General features: G+C 54.2%; 1 protein-coding gene across 14 annotated transcripts; it reads left to right on the top strand.

Annotated features, from left to right (window-relative positions):
• The first annotated feature begins 1,741 nt into the window (after positions 1 to 1,741).
• Positions 1,742 to 22,049, top strand: MAN2A2 (mannosidase alpha class 2A member 2). 14 transcript variants are annotated; one of them, XM_055277171.2, is made up of 24 exons: positions 1,742 to 1,960; positions 3,630 to 3,779; positions 4,686 to 4,943; positions 5,014 to 5,158; positions 5,280 to 5,451; positions 5,807 to 5,934; positions 6,184 to 6,357; positions 6,750 to 6,936; positions 8,773 to 8,950; positions 9,536 to 9,738; positions 9,947 to 10,129; positions 10,290 to 10,404; positions 10,614 to 10,681; positions 10,828 to 10,993; positions 11,495 to 11,731; positions 11,974 to 12,096; positions 12,332 to 12,446; positions 12,728 to 12,861; positions 13,068 to 13,209; positions 15,560 to 15,693; positions 16,023 to 16,097; positions 17,643 to 17,837; positions 18,094 to 18,204; positions 19,087 to 22,049. In XM_055277171.2, the coding sequence occupies exons 2-24, from the start codon at positions 3,648 to 3,650 to the stop codon at positions 19,237 to 19,239; spliced, it is 3,528 nt and encodes a 1,175-aa protein (XP_055133146.2). In that variant the 5' UTR covers positions 1,742 to 1,960; positions 3,630 to 3,647; the 3' UTR covers positions 19,240 to 22,049. The 14 variants fall into 14 exon arrangements, with proteins under 14 accessions (XP_055133146.2, XP_063494593.1, XP_063494597.1 ...); XM_063638521.1 differs by having other exon boundaries at positions 1,799 to 1,960; positions 4,707 to 4,943; XM_055277172.2 differs by lacking the exon at positions 1,742 to 1,960 and adding an exon at positions 2,289 to 2,409 and having other exon boundaries at positions 4,707 to 4,943.
• The last annotated feature ends 41 nt before the right edge of the window (positions 22,050 to 22,090 follow it).

The following is a 22,090-nucleotide window of genomic DNA, read 5'->3' as shown; positions in this document are numbered from 1 at the left end:
TGTAATCACAGCACTTTGGGAAGCTGAGGCAGGAGGATCAAGGCCAGGAGTTCAAGGCTGCAGTGAACCATGATCACACCACTGCACTCTAGCCTGGGTGACAGGCAAGAGCTTGTCAAAAACAACAACAACAACAAAAAAAACAACTGGGCACTGTGGCTTATATCTATAATCCTGGAAATTTGGAAGGCCAAAGTGGGAGGATTGCTTGAGCCCAGGAGTTGGAGACCAGCCTGGGCAACACAGTGAGAACCCCCCCTACAAAAAATCAAAAAATTAGGGCTGGGCACAGTGACTCGCGCCTGTAGTCCCAGCACTTTGGGAGGCTGAGGCGGGTGGGTCACCTGAGGTCAGGAGTTCGAGACCAGCCTGGACAACATGGTAAAACCCCATCTCTACTAAAAACACAAAATTAGCCAGGTATGGTGGCACGTGGCTATAGTCCCAGCTATTTGGGAGGCTGAGGCAGGAGAATCGCTTGAACCTGGGAGGCGGAGGTTGCAGTGAGCCAAGATGGCGCCATTGCACTCCAGCCTGGGCAACAAGAACGAAACTCCTTCTCAAAAAATAAAAATAAAATTATTTAAAAATCAAAAAATTAGCTGGGTGTAGTGGCACATGCCTGTAACGCTCAGCTACTCAAGAGGCTGAAGTGGGAGGATGGCTTGAGTCTGGGAGGTCAAGGGTGCAGTGAGCTGAGATGGTGCCACTGCACTCCAGCCTGGGAAACAGTGAGATATTGTCTCAAAAAAAAAGAAATGGTCGTTAAATAAGAGATAGCATTGATCATTCTCAGCAAATTAACACAGGAACAGAAAACCAAACACCGCATGTTCTCACTAATAAGTGGGAGTTAACAATGAAAACACATGGACACAGAGAGGGGAACATCACACACCGGGGCCTGTCGGGGGTTGGGGGCAAGGTGAGGGAGAGCACCTATTGTATGTGGGGCTTAAAACCTAGATGATGGGTTGATGGGTGCAACAAACCACCATGGCACATGTATACCTATGTAACAAACCTGCATGTTCTGCACATGTATCCCAGAACTTAAAGGAAAATTTTTAAAAATGAGATGGCATTATATGTCTCATTAATCAACTAAAACATTGTTTAAGCAATATCCAACAGTTTGTTATTGATGGTGTAAACTGGTACAGTCTTTTGGGGGAGCGATAGTGTCATCAGTCATCTCTGTCCTTATCTTTTGCCTGGGTAACTTCACTGTTGCAAATTCATCATAAAATAACGTCTTAATCTGTTTGAGCTGTTAGGACAAAATACCATAAAGTAGGTAGTTTATCAACAACAGAAATGTATTTTCTCACAGTTCTGGAGGCTGGGAAGTCCATGATAAGACACAAGCGGATTCAGTGTCGGGTGAGGGCCTGCCTGTGGTGCACAGACAGTGCCTTCTAGCTGTGTTCTCACGTGGTTGAAGGGGCCGAATCTCGGGGTCGTTTGATACCTGCACTAATCCCATTCATGAGAGCTCTCCCTTCAAACTCTGTTCACCCCCAAAGGCCCATCTCCTAATACCATCATCACCTTGAGGGATTAGGATTTCAACACGAATTTGGGGGGTCACATTCAGATCATAAGTTACATATAACTTAAAAAGAACAAAAACGTGGAATTCATGGAGATGTTCATTGCAGTATGGATTACACTGAAAAACTGTAAACAACCTAGATGCCCAGTAAAAGGGAAACAACCAAGAAAAGTCTGTGTCTTGTTCACTCGCTGGCAGGAAACAGAGCAGGCACGGAAAGGAAAGGGACTAGAGGAATGCGCTGTACTAACAGGAGGCAGCACCCTTTTGCCGAGAGGCACACCGACAGAAACCTAAGGCTACCTGGGCCGGAGCCGGGTGAGGCCGCGGAGAACGCACCCGGCTACGCGGCTGCCGAGACGGAGGAGGGCGTTTCGACCACTGCCCGATTATGCGCTTACTCAAGTAGGATTCCGAAAAAATTCAGTCGCGCGTCCCTCCTGAGGTTCCGAGCTAGACAGGCCCGGCCCGGGCTGGTGCGGCTGCGCACTGCAGCCCAGCGGAGCGGGGCCCGGGAGGCGTCGGGCTGGGACTGCGGCGGCCAGAGCTCCTGTCAGCTCTGCTGGGCACACGCAGGCCGGGGCGGGCGGCGCGGCTGTCCCCGCCCCGCACGCTGCTGGGCCCGGCGGCCTCAGAGGCTGGCGGACCCGCGCGGGGCGGGCGCAGCGGAGCGCGCCGGCGGCCCGGGGCCCAGCGGGAGCGCGGCTGCGGCGCGCGGAGCAGGCGGCTACGGGTGGGCGGGCGCCCGCCTTCGCCTGCGTCGCTGCCTGCGCGCGGGCCGCCGCCCCCGGGCGCGTGACAGCCGGCAGCTCGGCCGACTGGGCCCGGAGCGGCGCGGAGGCCGGGCGCTGACGGTAACGGGCCGGGTGCGCGCGCGGGAGGGCTCCGGCTGCTCGGACAGAGGCCGGGCTCGGGCTCGGGCGGCGGGAGCGCGAGCGGCGCTGCGGCGTCAGAGGGGCCAGGAAGGGGCTGGAGGCTGCCTGAGGCCCGGACCTGGCGCCTGTCTCTGCGGTCCCCGGGGCCGACGAAGTCGAAGCGGGTCGGGAGGGAGCCGGGCGGGCGGCCAGAGACCCGGCGGCGGGTGCCTGCCCTCTGTGATCCAACTCTTAGCCCAGCTCCACCTACACTGGCCTGGACCCAGTCTCTAAGGGCTGAAAATATCGCCCGGAGGCTCCCGAGCAGAATCAGATCGCGCTAAGTAGGGCACAACGCAGAGGCGACGAAGCTCCTCGGCCCCGGGCCCGCGGAGCAGACTCCGGAGCGCGGTCCCGCCCACGCTCGGCTCCGCAGTTAGCGTCCTCCCTCCTGCTGAGCAGGCAAGCGGTGGCCCGAGGGCGGTGGCGGCGGGGGGCACGGGTCCTCTGAAGTTGCCTCGCAGCTAAGCACTGGGCCCCGTCTCTCCCTTCCCAGGGAGCCTTCGGCGTCACTGCAGGCTTCCTAGGGGTCCCCTAAGTGCTCTGCAAACCGCGGCTGGAAATTTCTCACTGCAGGAAACAGTAGACAAACAGGGAGAACACATAGGGCTTGCTTTATGCTAGAAACACAAGCATCTTTCTTCTTTATTAGAAAGAAACTCATTCTGTGTTTCTGAGAAAGGATTATGCCAGGCACTGTTTCTGGTGAGTGCCAGTTTGACCTGAAAGGGCACCGAGAAAGGCTTTCCTATCAGTCTTTTTGGGTTCTGGCTAAACTTTTAAATCAAACAAAATAGAGACTAGCTTATTCACCTGAAACTAGAAGCACATGGCCGAGGAGCCTGAACAGGCACCTCCTATCTAGGCAGGGAAGCTGTGTAATCAGGAGCTTGTGTGGTGCACTCCAGTCAGAGCTGGGACTCTTATCCTGGGCCCGTTTTTCATAGCACCAGCCAAAGGAGAGCGTCCTCTCCACGCTAGGGGCAGAGCTGCTACCAGGACCAGGTGGGCCAGCCCCAGATGTGCTACTTGTGCTACTTGGAGCCAGGCAAATGGGTGTTCCTTTGGAACAGCCCTCAGGAACTCACTGGGGCATTTGGTGGAAAGACTGCCACGGGCATTTTGCATGCTGGAGCTACAGATGGTGTCCTTCCTGCCAGGTGTGTGTGGAGGCCAGTATGAAGCTGAAAAAGCAGGTGACAGTATGTGGGGCTGCCATCTTCTGTGTGGCAGTCTTCTCGCTCTACCTCATGCTGGACCGAGTGCAACACGATCCCACCCGACACCAGAATGGTGGGAACTTCCCCCGGGTGAGTCGTGCCTGGTTGCTGATTTCTTTGTATACAAGTCACCTGGGCTCAGGGTATGCGCCTCCCACCCCCCACTGGATGGTAATGTCAGTACAGGACAGGAGCCTTCCTTCCCAATAGTCAGGTTTTGTAGAAACCCTCAGCTAAAAACAGTGATGGCGAAAAGAAGGAAGGAAGAAAAAAATGGCAATGGCAATGAGTATTGTCACTCTGTTCTCCTGAATTCTTTTCTTTTCTTTCTTTCTTTTTTTTTTTTTTTTTTTTTTTTTGAGACAGAGTCTTGCTCTGTCGCCCAGCCTTGAGTGCAGTGGCGCAATCTTGGCTCACTGCAACCTCCGCCTCCCAGGTTCAAGCGATTCTTCTGCCTCAGCCTCCCGAGTAGCTGGGACTACAGGAGCTTTCCACCACGCCCGACTAATTTTTGTATTTTTAGTAGAGACGAGGTTTCGCCATGTTGGCCAGGCTGGTCTTGAACTCCTGACCTTAGCTGATCCACCCGCCTCAGCCTCCCAAAGTGCTGGGATTACAGGTGTGGGCCACCATGCCCAGCCCCTCCTGAATTCTTGGCAGACATTGCTAATTGATTGCAGCATTCTTTGCCATTAAGACCCGTTGAAATCCTCAGCATAGGCAACGCCGATTGTTGAGAATAGGGAGGTGAAAGGAAATCTTTGCCATCCCTGAGCTAGAGAGTGATGGTTCTCCCAACCCAAGTGGAGTGTAGTCTTCAGTGGTGATGTGCACAGCTCCCTTTATCTGAACGGTGTCATCTATCCCTGTAGGCTCATGGTCTGGCGTTGACTGATGAGGGAAGAACTGTAGTCAGGCCTCAGCTGGTAGACCCCAAGCAGAGACCCTCCCTGTGGCATAAGGAGCTGCGTGTGATTGCTTTTTGGTTTTTGGCAGAGCCAAATTTCTGTGCTGCAGAACCGCATTGAGCAGCTGGAGCAGCTTTTGGAGGAGAACCATGAGATTATCAGCCATATCAAGGACTCCGTGCTGGAGCTGACAGCAAACGCAGAGGGCCCGCCCGCCATGCTGCCCTACTACACGGTCAATGGCTCCTGGGTGGTGCCACCAGAGCCCCGGCCCAGCTTCTTCTCCATCTCCCCCCAGGACTGCCAGTTTGCTTTGGGGGGCCGGGGTCAGAAGCCAGAGCTGCAGGTAAGAGTCAGAGCTGGTAGGGATGTACAGCGGCCATGACTGGGGTACTGAGCTGCAATTCACCTGGCAGATGCTCACTGTGTCGGAGGAGTTGCCGTTTGACAATGTGGATGGTGGTGTGTGGAGGCAAGGCTTCGACATCTCCTACGACCCGCACGACTGGGATGCTGAAGACCTGCAGGTGTTTGTGGTGCCCCACTCTCACAATGACCCAGGTGAGGGCCCTGCAGACTCCTGGGAGCTGGAGTGTGGAGTGGGATTTCTGATGGCCAATACAAGGGAGGGACGTCAAGGAAGATGGTGGCATCCTCAGGGGACCCCACATTGGCTCCCTAGGCTGGATCAAGACCTTTGACAAGTACTACACAGAGCAGACCCAACACATCCTCAATAGCATGGTGTCTAAGCTGCAGGAGGACCCCCGGCGGCGCTTCCTCTGGGCAGAGGTCTCCTTCTTCGCCAAGTGGTGGGACAACATCAATGCCCAAAAGAGAGCGGCAGTCCGAAGGCCAGTACCAGGCGGGGAGGCGTGGGAGGGCATCATCTGAGCCCCAGGCTGGGTGGACGGGTCTTACCTTAAGCTGTGGGTGCCAGGGTGGCAGGGAGAGGCCCAGAGAGCTGTGGAAGAGTTGAGTGATGTTGGAGGGTGGGAAGGCAAAAACAGGTAGAGGTTCCGAGATAAACGGGGCCAGGATAACCTGGAGGTTGGCTGCAAGAAAAGGAGGGAAAGTGTGTGTTCTCTTGGTCCTGGGATTTGGAGAACTGGTTCAGTGAGGCCAGTGTACACAGGCCCTGACATTTTCTGGTTGGTAGGACTGGGCAAAGTGTCCTGCTCCATCCTGAGTGTGAGTCCTTAACTATAGGCTGGTGGGAAACGGGCAGCTGGAGATTGCGACAGGAGGCTGGGTGATGCCGGATGAGGCCAATTCCCACTACTTTGCATTGATTGACCAGCTCATTGAAGGACACCAGTGGCTGGAGAGAAATCTTGGTAAGTCCAGGCCCAGGCATGGGGGTCTGCGCCCTGGGCTGGGCCCGCAGTGATATGGCAGGGGGCTGTGAGGCACAGGGATCGACAGGGGGTGGTTCCTTTCTAGGCAGATCCCACCATGTGGGCCTGGTGTGATGTCATCTGTCCACTCACTACCAGGACAAGAGCTGGGGTCCCAGCAACTGGGAGGCTGAGAGGCCAGCCCCTGAGGTGTATTCAGGGCCTCTCTGGCATCCATGCCCTACCCAGGTGCAACCCCCCGCTCTGGCTGGGCAGTGGACCCCTTTGGATACAGCTCCACCATGCCTTACCTGCTGCGCCGTGCCAACCTCACCAGCATGCTGATTCAGAGAGTGCACTATGCCATCAAGAAGCACTTTGCTGCCACCCACAGCCTAGAGTTCATGTGGAGGCAGACATGGGGTAAGGCCAGGTAGGGTAGAGGGGGTCACTGCAGCATAGTCTTCACTGGGGAATAGCAGGGATATCAGAACTAAGACCCCCACTGTTCTTCAGAGCAGACCTGCAGGCACTGGTATGGACTGCCAGAAATGGTCGCACCCTCTGGTTAGGGGAGGGTCACGTTGACCTCTGGCCTCTGCAGGGCCTGCTGTCCCAAGGGTTTCAGCGTGCCCTGTGTGCCTGTCCCCTGAAGGAGCCCCTCATGTCTTTCTCCCTGGCCTACACACTCTCTCCAGCCCTAGGTCCAGTTACAGCCTCACGGTCTATCAGGGCTGCCTTTAGCCTGAGCAGATCCTTGCCCTCCTGACGTCCAGAGGCTGCCTGCTGGTGACCACGTGGTGTGTCTTCTGCAGACTCGGACTCCAGCACAGACATATTCTGTCACATGATGCCCTTCTACAGCTATGACGTCCCCCATACCTGCGGCCCGGATCCCAAGATCTGCTGCCAATTTGATTTCAAACGCCTGCCTGGTGGGCGCATCAACTGCCCTTGGAAGGTGCCACCCCGGGCCATCACAGAGGCCAATGTGGCAGAGAGGTATCTGCTTCCAGCCCTTTCACTTCACAGAGGAATCAGGAGGCCTGGCTCTGGTCTGGGCCGTGCCACATGGAGGGTGGGCTCAGGTGGTGAGTTGAGGCTCGCAGCGTCTGCGGCAGCAGCTCCTTACTAAGTCTCCTGAAAAACTGGAATGGCTCTAGCAACCACCTTTCGCAGAATGCTTTCATTTTCTCACATGAGTACTTTTTGATGCCCTAACAAACTGCCAGGGCCAGCTGACAACTTAGAGGTGAATGATTCCCAGGTTAGATGTATCTTACAAACTTCAGGCTCATGTGCCTTCATTTAGTGCCAGGGTTCTGACTTGGCTTTAAGTCAACCACGAGAATCCTGTTCAGATCCACATTCAGTCCCACGAGATAGCCTCCAGCCTCTGAGAAAACAGACCTGTCCCTTTTGAGAGAATTTAGGGACCCCTAAAGATATCACTCTTGCTGAAATCAGGCCTGGGGGAAAAGTGTTAGGTAAGAGTTGATCCAAACGACAATTTAGTCAGAACCTTAAGAATACAACAAGTTGGATTGGTTTTTATGTTGCAATGCTCTGATTTCTCCCTGATGTCCAAGAGTTGAAACATGTGACCAAAAGGGAAATAAAGTGGTCTTTTGTTTCCAGAAGTCTAAATGCCGATTCCAGGCAAGAATCTAGGGCTATGAAGGCATGACTTTTCTTAAAGCAGCAGTTGTGATCAGTGATGCTGGCCTAGGTTTACAAGAACAGGCTCTGAAAGGTAATCGTTTTCTCCTTTGAAAGGCTTACTAGACTGATAAGTTAGTTAGTGGAAAGTGGTATTTGAGGAATCCTCTCATGAGAACGAAGTACAAAAGTACAAGCTGGGCCAGCGCCGCTAAGTAGATTAGTTGACTTTTTGGACTGTGATATTTATAACATGCCAGTTAAAGTAGGAAAGGGCTTCTGCTGATGTGCCACAGGGCTGTTTTTCTACTGATTTTGCCAATAATTTGGATGAAAAGAAAATAAATGTTTGTATATAGTTCCCATTATGTACCAGGCACTATTCTAAGTGTTTAACAAATATTCATTCATTGATTTTATTTTATTTATTTAATTTTAATTTTTTTTTTTTTTGAGATGGAGTCTGTCACCCAGGCTGGAGTGCAGTGGTGCGATTTCAGCTCACCGCAACCTCCGTCTCCTGGGTTCAAATGATTATCCTGCCTCAGCCTCCTGAGTAGCTGAGATTACAGGTGTGCGCCACCACACCCGGCTAATTTTTGTATTTTTAGTAGAGACAGGGTTTCACCATATTGGCCAGGCTGGTCTTGAATTCCTGACCTCAGGTGATCTGTCTGCCCCGGTCTCCCAAAGTGCTGGGATTACAGGTGTGAGCCACTGCGCTCGGACCATTCAATCCATTTTAATTCTCATAACATTATATGGGTACCTACTGATGTTATCCTTATTTTGCTAGAAATGGAGGCTCAGAGAGGTTACTTGCCCACGGTCACTCAGGTAGTACTTGTGGAGCTGGTGTGATGTGGCTCCGGGGTCCAGACCCTTAACTTTGGTGCTGCATCGCTAACTGGTGGGCAAAATGAGGCGGGAGTGTCAGAACCAGGATCCCAAAAGATCTCAACAGCCTAGCGTAAAAAACAACATGCCAGCTGTCAGAACTGCCCAGAGAACACTGGATTCCCCTGGGGCTGGGATTCACGTGCAGGAGGTGTTCGTTTGCGCTGAACCACTCCTTGATGGATGGGATGTCTTCTAGGGGCTTGCTGGCGGGATGGCTGTGCGTGGTGCTCTTTTACTAATGAGACTTCATGTTGGGCCCATGTTTTTTTCCTGCCCCAGGGCAGCCCTGCTCCTGGACCAATACCGGAAGAAGTCCCGGCTCTTCCGAAGCAACGTCCTCCTGGTGCCTCTTGGAGATGACTTCCGATATGACAAGCCCCAGGAGTGGGATGCCCAGTTCTTCAACTACCAGCGGCTCTTTGACTTCTTCAACAGCAGGCCTAACCTCCATGTGCAGGTGTGAGGGGCACCTGGCTGGGGAGGGGGCCTCACAGTGCTGCAGCCCATCCCTTCCTGTGAGACCGTGCCCTGGGTTCCCAACTCGGGCAAGGTGCCCCCCCTTTTTTTTTTTTTTGAGATGGAGTCTCGCTCTGTTGCCCAGGCTGGAGTTCGGTGGTGCGATCTCGGCTCACTGCCAGCTCCGCCTCCCGGGTTCACGCCATTCTCCTGCCTCAGCCTCCTGAGTAGCTGGGACTACAGGTGCCCACCACCACGCCCAGCTAATTTTTTGTAGTTTTAGTAGAGATGGGGTTTCACTGTGTTAGCCAGGATGGTCTCGATCTCCTGACCTCGTGATCCACCCGCCTCGGCCTCCCAAAGTGCTGGGATTACAGGCGTAAGCCACCGTGCCCAGCCGAAGGTGCCCCTTTTATGTCAGAATTAATTCCCAGGCTCCCCTACTTCTGTTAAGTCTAGAATGGCAGGATGTACAGTTCCTGCTTCTGAGGCCAGAGCCCCTGCCTCACCCCCAGCTGCAGCACTGTGGCCACAATTTCCAAGAGGCTCTAGAACTGATGGGAGTGGGTTTTTGGGGTTCCCACAGGCCCAGTTTGGCACTCTTTCTGACTATTTTGATGCCCTGTACAAGAGGACAGGGGTGGAGCCAGGGGCCCGGCCTCCAGGGTTTCCTGTGCTGAGCGGGGATTTCTTCTCCTATGCGGACCGGGAGGATCATTACTGGACAGGCTATTATACTTCCCGGCCCTTCTACAAGAGCTTAGACCGAGTCCTGGAAGCCCACCTGCGGTGAGACCCTGTCCCCGCTTCCAGGCTGGAGGGGGAGAGTCAGCCTTTGGGGTTTAAGGAGGGGCTGGATCGGCTCAGAAGGGAATAGATAGACCCAGAGGCCAGGGCAGGTAGAGAAGGGGTGGAAAGACAGGAGGCTGGACTGGCAGAGTGTGGGTGGGCCCTGGCTAGTGGTGCAGGCTGGCAGCTAACTTCTGTCTCTGGGCAGGGGGGCAGAGGTTCTGTACAGCCTGGCTGCAGCTCACGCTCGCCGCTCTGGCCTGGCTGGCCGGTACCCACTGTCTGACTTCACCCTCCTGACGGAAGCTCGGCGCACGCTGGGGCTCTTCCAGCATCACGATGCCATCACTGGCACGGCCAAGGAGGCTGTGGTGGTGGACTATGGGGTCAGGTGGGAGCCTTCTCTTTTTCCTTGTCAGCTCCCCTGCTCGCTGTCCCAAAGAAAGGACACTGGGTGGTCAGGGGGTAGGCCGGCCTAGGGCTTGCCCTGCTGACAAGGCAGACAGCTTGCCTATGGTCATCTCTCCTTCCCTCGCCTGCGCCACCCACAGGCTTCTGCGCTCCCTTGTCAACCTGAAGCAGGTCATCATTCATGCAGCCCACTATCTGGTGCTGGGGGACAAGGAGACCTACCACTTTGACCCTGAGGCGCCCTTCCTCCAAGTGGTGAGCCCCTCCGGGGTCTGCATGGGGACCCTCTGGTGTGTGCAGGTCCCATCCCAAGAGCTGCTGGATGGGGGTGCTGCTCCTCTTTTTCCTTCCCCATCCAGATGAGTTCTGTGCCCAGCGCAGCTGCTGGTCCACACCTGGGACAGGCGGGGTGGGAGGAGGCTGAGCCCATAATGGTTCTTCCCTTCTGGCCCACTGAATTCCAGGATGACACTCGCTTAAGTCACGATGCCCTCCCAGAGCGCACGGTGATCCAACTGGATTCCTCGCCCAGGTAACCTGGACTACGCCAGGTGCAGAGAGGCAGAGCCATTCCCTGGCTCTCAGGCCCCTCTGCCCTGGCATGTGCTGAACCAGTGCAGGGCGCTTGCCCTGGCCAGAAGCAGCAGCCTCCTGGGTCAGCCCACCTTCTATGCACAGGTTTGTGGTGCTATTCAACCCACTGGAACAGGAGCGATTCAGCATGGTGTCCCTGCTGGTCAACTCGCCCCGCGTGCGCGTCCTTTCAGAGGAGGGTCAGCCCCTGGCCGTGCAGATCAGCGCACACTGGAGCTCTGCCACCGAGGCGGTCCCTGACGTCTACCAGGTGAGGTGCGGGCTCGTCAGGTGGGCCTGGCCCTCTGCCCATCGTGGGCCCCTCCCCACCCGGCGATGCCAGCCTCACACCCTCCTGCTTGTGGCCCTGCTACTCTCCAGGCTGAGGACAGGTGTCCTGGGGAGGGGGTTGTCCAGAGGACAGGCACTCTTGGGATTTGAGTGTGTCCTTGAAAAGAAGGGGAAGGTTGGTATGGTAATAGTAATGGTAAAAATAGCAGTTATAATGCCCCATCATTCAGTCATTCAGTCATTCAATGTTTATTGAAAGCTTAATGTGTGGTTACCACTTCATACTTTTTCAAATATCACTTGAGAATCATAAAGTCTGATGAGGAAGAAAGGGCAAATCATATCACCTCCACTTTGGAGGAGGGGCAGAGGCCCCAGCGGGTGCAGGGACTTGCTCAAGCCCTCTGTTAGTAAGCGAATGCCCCAGCACCCCTGTGGCGAAAGCCGTGCCCCCACTTCCTCACCCCTCCTATGCCCACAGGTGTCTGTGCCTGTCCGCCTGCCAGCCCTGGGCCTGGGCGTGCTGCAGCTGCAGCTGGGCCTGGATGGGCACCGCACGCTGCCCTCCTCTGTGCGTGTCTACCTGCACGGCCGGCAGCTGTCCGTCAGCAGGCATGAAGCGTTCCCTCTCCGTGTCATTGACTCTGGCACCAGTGACTTCGCCCTCAGCAACCGCTACATGCAGGTCTGGTTCTCAGGCCTTACTGGGCTCCTCAAGGTAAAGGGCCAGGGACTAGAGTAGGACGTGTGTGGTGGTGGCACTGTGCAGAGCAGCCTCCCAGCCCTGCGAGCATTCTGCACCTGACCCACAGTGGACCCGGGCCTGGGCCATCTCAGCTCCAGCCTGACAGCATGGGGAAGCAGGGCATGGCTCCTTGGGGAAGCTAGTCCATGTCCTCCCAGGAGGCAGGCCTGACATGCTGGTGTGGGGCCAGGGGTCAGGGCTGTGTTTTTTGGCAGAGCATCCGAAGGGTGGATGAGGAGCAGGAGCAGCAGGTGGACATGCAGGTCCTTGTCTATGGCACCCGTACGTCCAAAGACAAGAGCGGGGCCTACCTCTTCCTGCCCGATGCCGAGGCCAAGGTACCCTAAAGATGCCCTGAACAACCTGGCAGGCCCCGGGAGGCCTCACTAGCGGGGAGGGCAGGAGGGGGCACAGGCCTTCCCACAGATTTATTGCTGCCTGCCAGGGGCCTTGTCTTTCTTGTTCAGCCCAGGGGTATCTGGGAATAGGTGCTCTCTTGCCCAGCCCTGGGCTGGCACCTTCCTGCCTTGCCCTCTGTGCTGTAGTTTCAACAGCACTCTGCTCTTTCCCTAGCCCTACGTCCCCAAGGAGCCCCCCGTGCTGCGTGTCACTGAAGGCCCTTTCTTCTCAGAGGTGGTTGCGTACTACGAGCACATTCACCAGGCGGTTCGGCTTTACAATCTGCCAGGTGAGCCCTGCGCATGAGGAAGGGTCCGGAAGGAGGTGTGGGCTCCACAACTGTGGCGTATTCTTCCTTCTGCTGCTTCTCTGTTCATACCTCTGTTCCGTATCATTTGAGACAGGGGTGCTCCATTCTCTTGGAGAAAAAGTCATCCAGAAATGCCCTGGGAATTTCTTGGGAGGTTGGACAGAGCCTCTCCCCAGCTCGGCTGTGATCCCCCAGCCCAGCCTCTTAGCTGTGGTTCAGCCTCACACTTCTCCATGCCCCCACTTTGTTCCTGTGCCCAGGGGTGGAGGGGCTGTCTCTGGATATATCATCCCTGGTGGACATCCGGGACTACGTCAACAAGGAGCTGGCCCTGCGCATCCATACAGACATCGACAGCCAGGGTATCTTCTTCACAGACCTCAATGGCTTTCAGGTGACTCCTGGGCCTGGGTCTCGGAGACCCCACAGAGTAGAACTTGGACTCTGCTTTTGCCCCTGTCACAGGCCCTGGGGGATGATCTGCCCTGATGGAGAAAGATGAATGAGAAGCGAGAGTGATCAGGGACTCCTTCAGTCTAGGGACCGCTTGGGCCCACGTGGTGCCCGGGTGCCCTTGATCTGCTGGCCTTGCCCCCACAGGTGCAGCCCCGACGGTATCTGAAGAAGCTCCCTCTCCAGGCCAACTTCTACCCCATGCCAGTCATGGCCTATATCCAGGATGCACAGAAGCGCCTCACGCTGCACACTGCCCAGGCCCTGGGTGTCTCTAGCCTCAAAGATGGTGAGTAGGGCCCAGGAGTTCTGTAGAGGGTATCAGACAAAAAGAAGACCGTCCCCACCCTCAAGGGCTCCCCGCTCTGGTGGCCTCCCTTGCCTCTTTCTGGACTGCATCACCTCCATGCTTGGAGAGGGGGCGAGCCATTCAGAGCTCTTGGCACAGGAGGCAGGCACCTGCTGTCCCCGTCCCCTGGTGGCGGCAGCAGTGTAGGCAACTGGGTGGAGTGTCCTACTGGATCCCTTGAAGAACCGTCAGGGTTACAACTCTTGGGGCCAAAGAAAGAAAAAAATGTCAAAAAGCAAAGCTAGGCACAGTGGTTCACTCCTGTAATCCCAGCACTGTTGGGAGGCCAAGGCAGAAGGCCAGGAGTTTGAGACCAGCCTGGGCAACAAAGCGAGACCCAAGCTCTACAAAAAAATTTAAAAATTAGCTGGATTTGGTGGCACGTGCCTGTAGTCCCAGCTACTCAGGAGACAGATGGGAGAATTGCTTGAGCCCGGGAGTTGGAGGCTGCAGTAAGCCAAGATTGTGCCACTGCACTACAGCCTGGTGACAGAGCAAGACCCAGTCTGAAAAACAAGGCAAGAAGCATCAGGGTATTGAACAGTGATTCTCAGCTGAGGTGTGCAACCCTCTTCTGGGTGGGGATGAGAGTAGGGACAGCTTGTAAAGTACACTCAGTGTTATGAAATATTAAGGAAATGAGAAAATTACATATTGTTTTCCTACTAGTGATCATTAAAAGAGACTGACGTTCTTTTTTTTGTTTTTTGTTTTGAGATGGAGTTTCACTCTTTCGCCCAGGCTGGAGTGCAGTGGCGCAATCTCCGCTGACTGCAACCTCCACCTTCCAGTTTGAAGCGATTCTCTTGCCTCAGCCTCCTGAGTAGCTGGGATTACAGGCGCCTGCCACCATGCCCAGCTAATTTTTGTATTTTTAGTAGAGATGGGGTTTCACCATGTTGGCCAGGCTGGTCTGGAACTCCTGATCTTGTGGTCTGCCTGCCTCGGTCTCCCAAACTGCTGGGATTATAGGTGTTAGCCACCACACCCGGCCAAGACTGACATTCTTAAGAATCAAAACGGGCATGGGGAGCACTGGCCTGGAGTCAGACCCGGGCAGCTGGTCGCGCTGGCAGTTCTGTGTGGCCCCCATATCCTCAGGGCAAAATGAACAGTTTGCACTTGGTGGCATCTGAGGCCCTTGAGATCTGTCTCTGGGAAGAGCCCTTGTGAAGGGCTGAGCCGAGAGCACCCAGTCAAGGCTAGGCGTGGCCCGATGGCTGGCAAGTGCAGGGGCCTGACTCCCTGCTGGGAGGAGTGTGCCTTTCTCTGCCAGGAGCAGCCCCTGGTCCATCTGTGTCATGACTCCTAACTGCAGCCCAATATCCCTGACTGGATTTTCTCCTCTACCCCTCTGGGATATGGTGTTTGAAAAAATGACTGTCTTCTATACAAGGGATCCATTTTAGGGTTTTCGGACATCTTTCTGTGATTGTTCTGGGTTAAAAGACTGAGCAACTACACAAGTCAGTAAGGACTGGAGAGGTGAAAGGGAGAACAGGGCCATCTGTCCCAGTGGACTGTGGGGGCAGCTGGTGTGGTTTCCCTCGAGATCTTGTACAAGAACAGCTGCACCCACCTCCAACACCTGCACACCCTGGGGCCTCTGTCCCCAACACATCAGCCATGCACCGAGCCCCTGCTCCAAGCATACTCTAGAAAATAAAGCAAAGGTGGTCACCTGCCCTATCTTTTTCCCAGGGCAACCCCAGATGACACTTAATATGAGCCTCTGCCTGACTTGCCATCTGGCTGTCCTTTCCAGAGCCCTACTTTTAACACACAGGCAGTCAGAGCTTGAGTCTGACCTGCTGGGGCTGTCTGGCTGTCCAGTGTAGAACAAGGGCAGGAGAGCCTGTGTTTTAGTCACAACAAAACCTGCCCAACCTGAGCAAACCTGCCCCAGATTACGGAGGTATGCAGCAACACTACCGATGGCTGTTGATCTAAGTTTTTCGTTTCTGGTTTATTTTGTTGTATGTAACCCGTCCAGATTCGGTTTCCTGCCTGGGCCCCTACTGCTGAGTCCCAGAGCATGGGGGTAAACTGCCAGGGCCAGCCTGCCCCTTTCTGGGCCTCATGCTTCCTCATCTGCAAAATAAGGGCACAGGACCAGCCCCTCATCAGGTTCCCTCCCAGCTGTGGGAACCCGTGACCTCTCCTGAGTGACTCAGCTTCTGTCTCTTGAGCTGGGTTTTTCTGTCAGGGCCTGTGGCTGGGATTCTCCTTTGAAAGGTCAGTGTCTGCTTGGGGGTGGGGGCAGGCCAGCACTCACTGTTTGCTTCCCCAGGCCAGCTGGAGGTGATCTTGGACCGGCGGCTGATGCAGGATGACAACCGGGGCCTAGGCCAAGGGCTCAAGGACAACAAGAGAACCTGCAACCGTTTCCGCCTCCTGCTAGAGCGGCGAACCGTGGGCAGTGAGGTAACATCTGGGGCTGACGCCCAGGGAGCCAGGTCTGGCTAGTCCCTGGGGGTGGCCGGGGGGTCCAGCCTAGGGCTCAAGGAGCGTAGCTGGAGGTGGGCAAGGGAGAGAGAGTAGGGCTGAATTCCTGGGGCGGGGGGAGGCAGTCTGGCGTTTTGTGTCCCATCTCACGCAGCCTGGCACCTTCCTCTCCCAGCAGCGCTCTGTCACCTGTGCCCCTCATGTTCGTCTCCCACTTTCCTCTGTGCTGCCCTCCTCTGCCCTGTCCCAGCATTCTCTAAGCCTGTGCTCCAACCCCGCTCATCTCATGGCTTTCTTTGCCCCACCAGCCTGACTTTTTCTCCAAACTGGCAGCCATGTTTAGGGGCTTGATCTTTCACAGCAGCAGGAGCGGTAACCGAGAGGTAAGGGTCGGCTCGGGGAGTGGGGAACTAGTACGAGCAAGGTGTAGCTGCGCCGGAGCCCAGGTGACAGAGCCCGCCGCCCAGTCACTCGTGCATCAGATAGATATTGAGCACCTGCTTTACTGTGAGGATCCAGAGGGACATAAGTGCAGACAGTGCTGCCTCTCCCAGGAGTTTACTCGTGAGTAGGGGTGGCAGAGAAGCCATGTGTGTGAAAATGCAAGGTAGAAAAGGGCTTTGTCTCACTGATGCTGAGGAGCAAGGTAATAATGTGGGCTGAGGAGATCGAGGTCAAGGAGGTGTCACCCAGGTGTGGCTTTGATGAACGGGGGTGTGATTTGAAGATATGAACCAGGGCACAGGGTAGGAGGCAGGAAAGACAGCAGGCTGGGGAACAGCAGTGAGTTCCTTAGTTACGCTGGAGCTACGCTGTCCAGTACGGTGGTCAGCAGCCCTATATGGCTATTTAAATTACAACTAAATCAAGTAAAAAAACTTGCTTTCTTATTCCTACTGACCACACTTCAAGTACTCAGTGGCCACAAGTGGCTAAGTGGCTGCCGTATTAGACCATGCGGTGTCGGATATTTCCATCCTTGCAGAATGCCCTCTTGGCTGGTGCTGGGCTAGAGTGCTGGGGGGAGATCAGGGCAGACGGCAGAGCACCTTGAGTGCCTGCTAAGGGATCTGGACCTTATCCTGGCTAGGAAAGGTCCAGGCTAAGGAAAGAGCTGAGCAAGGAGGGACACTGTCAGAACTCTGCTCTCAGCATGTCACGCTGACAGTGTGGAGCAGGTTGGATCTGTGGGAAGGGAGACTGGAGGAGGGTGACAGTGGGAGGCTGTTCAGGCAGGACATGCTGGCTGCTTGAACTAGGCCAGAGGCTGGAGAAGTTGCCGGTGGCTATGAGGACACTGCCCAGGTGAGACGGAAGAGGGTTTAGCATTACCTGGGAATGCAGAGGGAAGTGAGAGATGCTGGGTGCTTGGAAGAAGGGGGATGCCAGGGACAGAAGTCCAGAATATTCAGCCCAGGCCTGTGAGTCTGACGTCCACGTGAGCTGCTAAGGAGTAGCCCTGCTGGCAGAGCCCCTGCAGCGCTGGGCCTGAGAGCCAGGCTGGCACTGTGGATGTGGTGTCACTGTGAAGCCACAGGATTACCCGGAGCACTCTAGATTGGAGGCCCGTGCTCCATGGTGAGGCCTGCGTCTGCCTGTCTGCCATCCTCCCTGCACTGTGGATCCATGTGTGAGGGGAGACATGGCTGATGGGAGTGTGTTGCTCATGATAGTGTTATGTGAGCAAGGAACTAAAAAGTAGATAAGAAACGGCTTAGTGAAATAGCCCTCTGAGTTAGGTGAGATGGCAAATGTCCACACTTGAAGGGTTAGCGGAACCTCGCCTGGAGCCAGGCATGCCCTTGAGTCCAGGCGCACCAGGAAAGCTCTTTCCAAAGGAACTGACCTGGGTGTGCTTTTATCCTGCCTCATCCTCTCCCCCCAGCCTGGCTTTGGTCCCTCACCAATATCTCGGGTCAACCTTGCAGGTCCGAGATAGCCACTCTACCAGCTACCCATCCCTTCTCAGCCACCTGACCTCCGTGTACCTGAACACCCCGGCACTCGCTCTGCCTGTAGCCAGGACACAGCTCCCAGGCCCTGGTCTGCGCTCATTTCATCCTCTGGCTTCCTCACTGCCCTGTGACTTCCACCTGCTCAACCTACGTACGCTCCAGGCTGAGGTGAGTGTCCCTCAGCGTGACATGCTGAGAGCAGAGTTCTGATGGTGTCCCTCCCTGCTCAGCTCCTTCCTTAGCCTCCAGGATGAGGTCCAGACCCCTTAGCAGGTATTCGGCTCCAAACCTCCAGGACCAGGTTCTGGCCTTTCCTTACCCACATGCCTCCCTGTGCCAGCACTGCCTCTGGGCAGAGGCGCTGCTACATCTCCGATCTCTGAAAGCCCTGCGCCCACTTCCCTGGGCACTGTCTGTCATCCAGGAGGACACCCTGCCCTCGGCGGAGACTGCACTCATCTTACACCGCAAGGGTTTTGACTGCGGCCTGGAGGCCAAGAACTTGGGCTTCAACTGCACCACAAGCCAAGGCAAGGTGAGTAGGGTGGGCAAACAGAGCACCTGGGAATGGCAGGCGTGAGCTTGGTAAGACTGGGCTGAGATTCGGTGACAGGCTGGGAGAAGAAAGTGTCACTCCAGGGCTTTCTGGAGAGAAGGGGGGAAGCTGTAGACATATTTTCAGAGCTCCGGAGGCCTGGCAGGGGGAGTTTCAGACAAGGTAGATCGCTTGAGAACTTTTGTTCCCTGAGCAGGGACCTCTATCAAGCAAAGTGGAAAAGACCAGAAATAGAAAACCAGAACCCCATCCCGTTGTTACTTTGTAAAAGCTCTTAGCAGCTGGCACTGATAAATGTCCCCAGGTGCCAGGTCCTCTGCTGGGCTCCAGTGTTTCAGAAGTGAACCAAGACATGGTCACTGTTCTCACAGAGCTCACAGCCCAGTGAAACGGTTCTTACCTGGAGATCTGTAGGCAGGCTTTAGGGTTGAGCAAATCTCAGCAAGCCCGTGAGACTGGATGCACACTCATGTGTAAGAAGGCGTGGTGTTGCTGAGAGGGGCCAGCTGGAACTGGAGTGCAGTGGCATGATCTCGGCTCACTGCAACCCCTGCCTCCTGGTTCAAGCGATCCTCCTGCCTCAGCCTCCCGAGTAGCTGGGATTACAGGCACCTGCCCCCATGCCCAGCTAATTTTTATATTATTAGTAGAGATGGGGTTTTGCCATGTTGGCCAGGCTGGTCTTGAACTCCTCACCTCAGGTGATCCACCCACCTTGGCCTCCCAAAGTGCTGGGATTACAGGTGTGAGCCACTGCACCTGGCTGAGATTCTTAAAGAGGTAACAAATTGTAGATGAACAGCCACGTTCTTTAGTGTCTTGGCACCCAGCACAACCCTGCACCTTCTCTTCTCTCCACAGGTAGCCCTGGGGAGCCTTTTCCATGGCCTGGACGTGGTATTCCTTCAGCCAACCTCCTTGACATTACTGTACCCTCTGGCCTCCCCGTCCAACAGCACTGACGTCTATTTGGAGCCCATGGAGATCGCTACCTTTCGCCTCCGCTTGGGTTAGGGCTTCTTGTGGCCTGAAGAGGAAGTTCATTCACAGAGACTGCCTCTTAACATGAAGATCATTGGACAAGCCACACGGGTATCCCATCCCGATCTGCCTCCCAGAACTGTGACACATTGGGCTCTGCCCTCATTTTCTGTTTATTGCTGCTGCTGTGTTTTGGGGGCAACCCACAAACCCAGTGATGGGTAAATAGGGCAGATGCTAGTGAGATCAGGGAGAGAAGGCCCTTGGTCAGAGTGGGCAGTGCCAGGCTCTGCTTTGGGTTGTGAGCGGACACCCAGCTGGGCACAGGCTCAGGCACCCATCCTTTTTCCAAACAGGGATATAGAAGAAGTGGAAGCAGACAGAAGAGGTAAGGGAGGCTAAGTGGGTAACAGCCCAGCATCAGGGTCACTGTGGTAACAGCCGGCTCTAGGGGAATCCTGTGGTTATGTAGAGACTCCATGTCCTGGTGTGATGAGCAGGATCAGAGTGATTCTGGGAGGACAGGGATGGGGACCCAGAGTTAGCAGTGGGGATGGAGCAGTAGAAGGAATCACTATTTCTCCTAGGAGTCCGAAGGCCTCACTGCTTTCTGTGGTGGCTTTGCTGTAAGTGCCGCCTGGCCTGCATGCATTGGCTAAGAGGCTGCAGAATGGCAGGAAGGACTCGCTAGAGATTGTCATGGTCAGAGGTCATAGGTCACTTCAGGTAGCAAGACCCCTGGCAAACTGGGTACTTGGCCTATGTACTGATTTGTGGGATGGTGGCAGGGGCATGGGGTCCTCCGCCCTGCCTGACTCCTCTTTGGCTTCTATGCTCTGTACACTGCTGTCCCCAAGAGCTCTTTCTTATTATGGCAGGGAGTGGGGATTGGTCCTACTTTCTTTCTCTGGAAAGGAAAGCCTCCAAGACCCCATGTGCTTGGGCAGCTTGAGAAGGCATTCAGCACCACACCTAGCAGGCAGACCTTGAAGCCTCGCCTTTAGTCTATCCTGCAGAGGTATTCAGTTCCTGGCACAGGGGACTAGGGGCATGTGGAGTATATGAAGAGACAGTATGGCTGTGCAGGAGCCTTCATTTCAGCTTCAGTTAATAGGGAAAAATTTATGATAGCTCTATAGATGCTGAAAAGGTATCTGGTAAGATTTAAAATCCATCCCTTATTAAAACTCTTAGTAAATTAAGTCTGGAAAGAAACACGCTAATCTAGATAAAGGTCTGTTTGAGAAACCAACAGTTACGGCATTCTAAAGAGTCAGACACCACAGGCATTCCCATTAGAGTCAGAAACTAACCAAAGGCATGCTATTATTCAGCAGTGTCCCGGCACTACTAACCCCTGCAACAAGCCAGATGAGGAAAATAAGGAAGAATTATAATTGTCATTATTTGTAGACAATAAAACTGCCTACCTGTAAAACCTAAGAATCCAGTGAAGACCTGTTAAGAGTACTCTGTAAGTCAGCCCAATGATACACATCATGTTCCTGTCTACATACTGGTTTTCCCCAAATCAGCTGATAAATTCAGTGTAATTCCAATGAGATTGATACTTTGGAATTGACAGTTCTAAAGTGCATTTGGGAGAGTGAATGTGTGAGAACACTAAGACCACTCTGAACGATGATAATGAGTTGGGGGGTGGACTGCTGAGGGGGGAAAGGTACACGTCCTGCCAGATTCCCAGAGGATTCTCACGCCACCATTACCTCACTCAGTGTGACCTGGAGGGGCTCAGACAGACGGGAGAGTCCAGAAACAGACCCAGGGCTACAGGAATTTAGTATATGGTAAGAGGGATGTTTTAAGTGGGGAAAAAGGTGGATTATTTAATAAACAGTACTTTTAGACAACTAGCTATCAAAGCTAGATCTCGGTCGGGTGCGATGGCTCACGCCTGTAATCCCAGCACTTTGGGTGGCCAAGGCGGGTGGATCACTTGAGGTCAGGAGTTCGAGACCAGCCTGGCCAAGATGGCGAAACCCTGTATCTACTAAAAATACAAAAACTAGCCAGGCATGGTGGCACGCGCCTGTAATCCCAGCTACTTAGGAGGCTGAGGCAGGAGAATCACATGAACCTGGGAGGCGGAGGTTGCAGTGAGCTTAGATCATGCCACTGCACTCCAGCCTGGGTGACACAGCTAAAAAAATAAAAAATAAAAAAACCACGAAGTTAGATCTCTACCTCACAGTGTCCATACAAATTAGTTCCAGAGGGAAGATCTACTACAAAATTACTCAAAAATTTTTGTACCTCTGATGTGGGACGGTCTTTTCTAAACTTTAACATGAGACTTAAAAGATATAATAAGGGAAAAGATAAGCAGATTTTGCAACCAAAAAATATCGAAAGTCTCTGTGTGATGGAAAACATCGAGGTTAAAACACAAATGACAGATATGGAAGAAAATATTTGCAGCACATAAAAAAATCAACGAGTACAATTACTTTAGGAGAAAAGCTTGCTTCAGGGTCCTTAGAGAAAGTCACTGGGGCCTGCCAAGCAGCCATCTAAAGACAAGAGTGAGAGGGCTGAGTTCTTCCAGGTCGTCAGAGTTGTTGCTGCCCGTATTAGGCCACACAGTGGAACCCCATTTATATCATAGCAGAAGAAATAGGATTATCATTGTGAACTGCTTAGCATGGTGCCTGGTATATACGAGAGCTCCACAAATGTGAGCTATAATCCTATTAGTAAAGGATGCTAAGCAGTTCCACTGTGGCAGGTGTCATTTGCTAGTAGAATTTGTAATCAAACAATAGGAGGGGAATCTGTGAACGCCTAGAAAATTAGCAGAATAAAGGATACTATCTTTGGAGGCCTCCGATGTGCAATGAAATTATTTGTCTGACAGAAACGAATG

The sequence above is a fragment of the Symphalangus syndactylus genome, chromosome 5, assembly GCF_028878055.3.
Source record: "Symphalangus syndactylus isolate Jambi chromosome 5, NHGRI_mSymSyn1-v2.1_pri, whole genome shotgun sequence".
NCBI classification, from domain to species: Eukaryota; Metazoa; Chordata; class Mammalia; order Primates; family Hylobatidae; genus Symphalangus; species Symphalangus syndactylus.
This window is presented reverse-complemented; position numbering and strand designations above follow the sequence as displayed.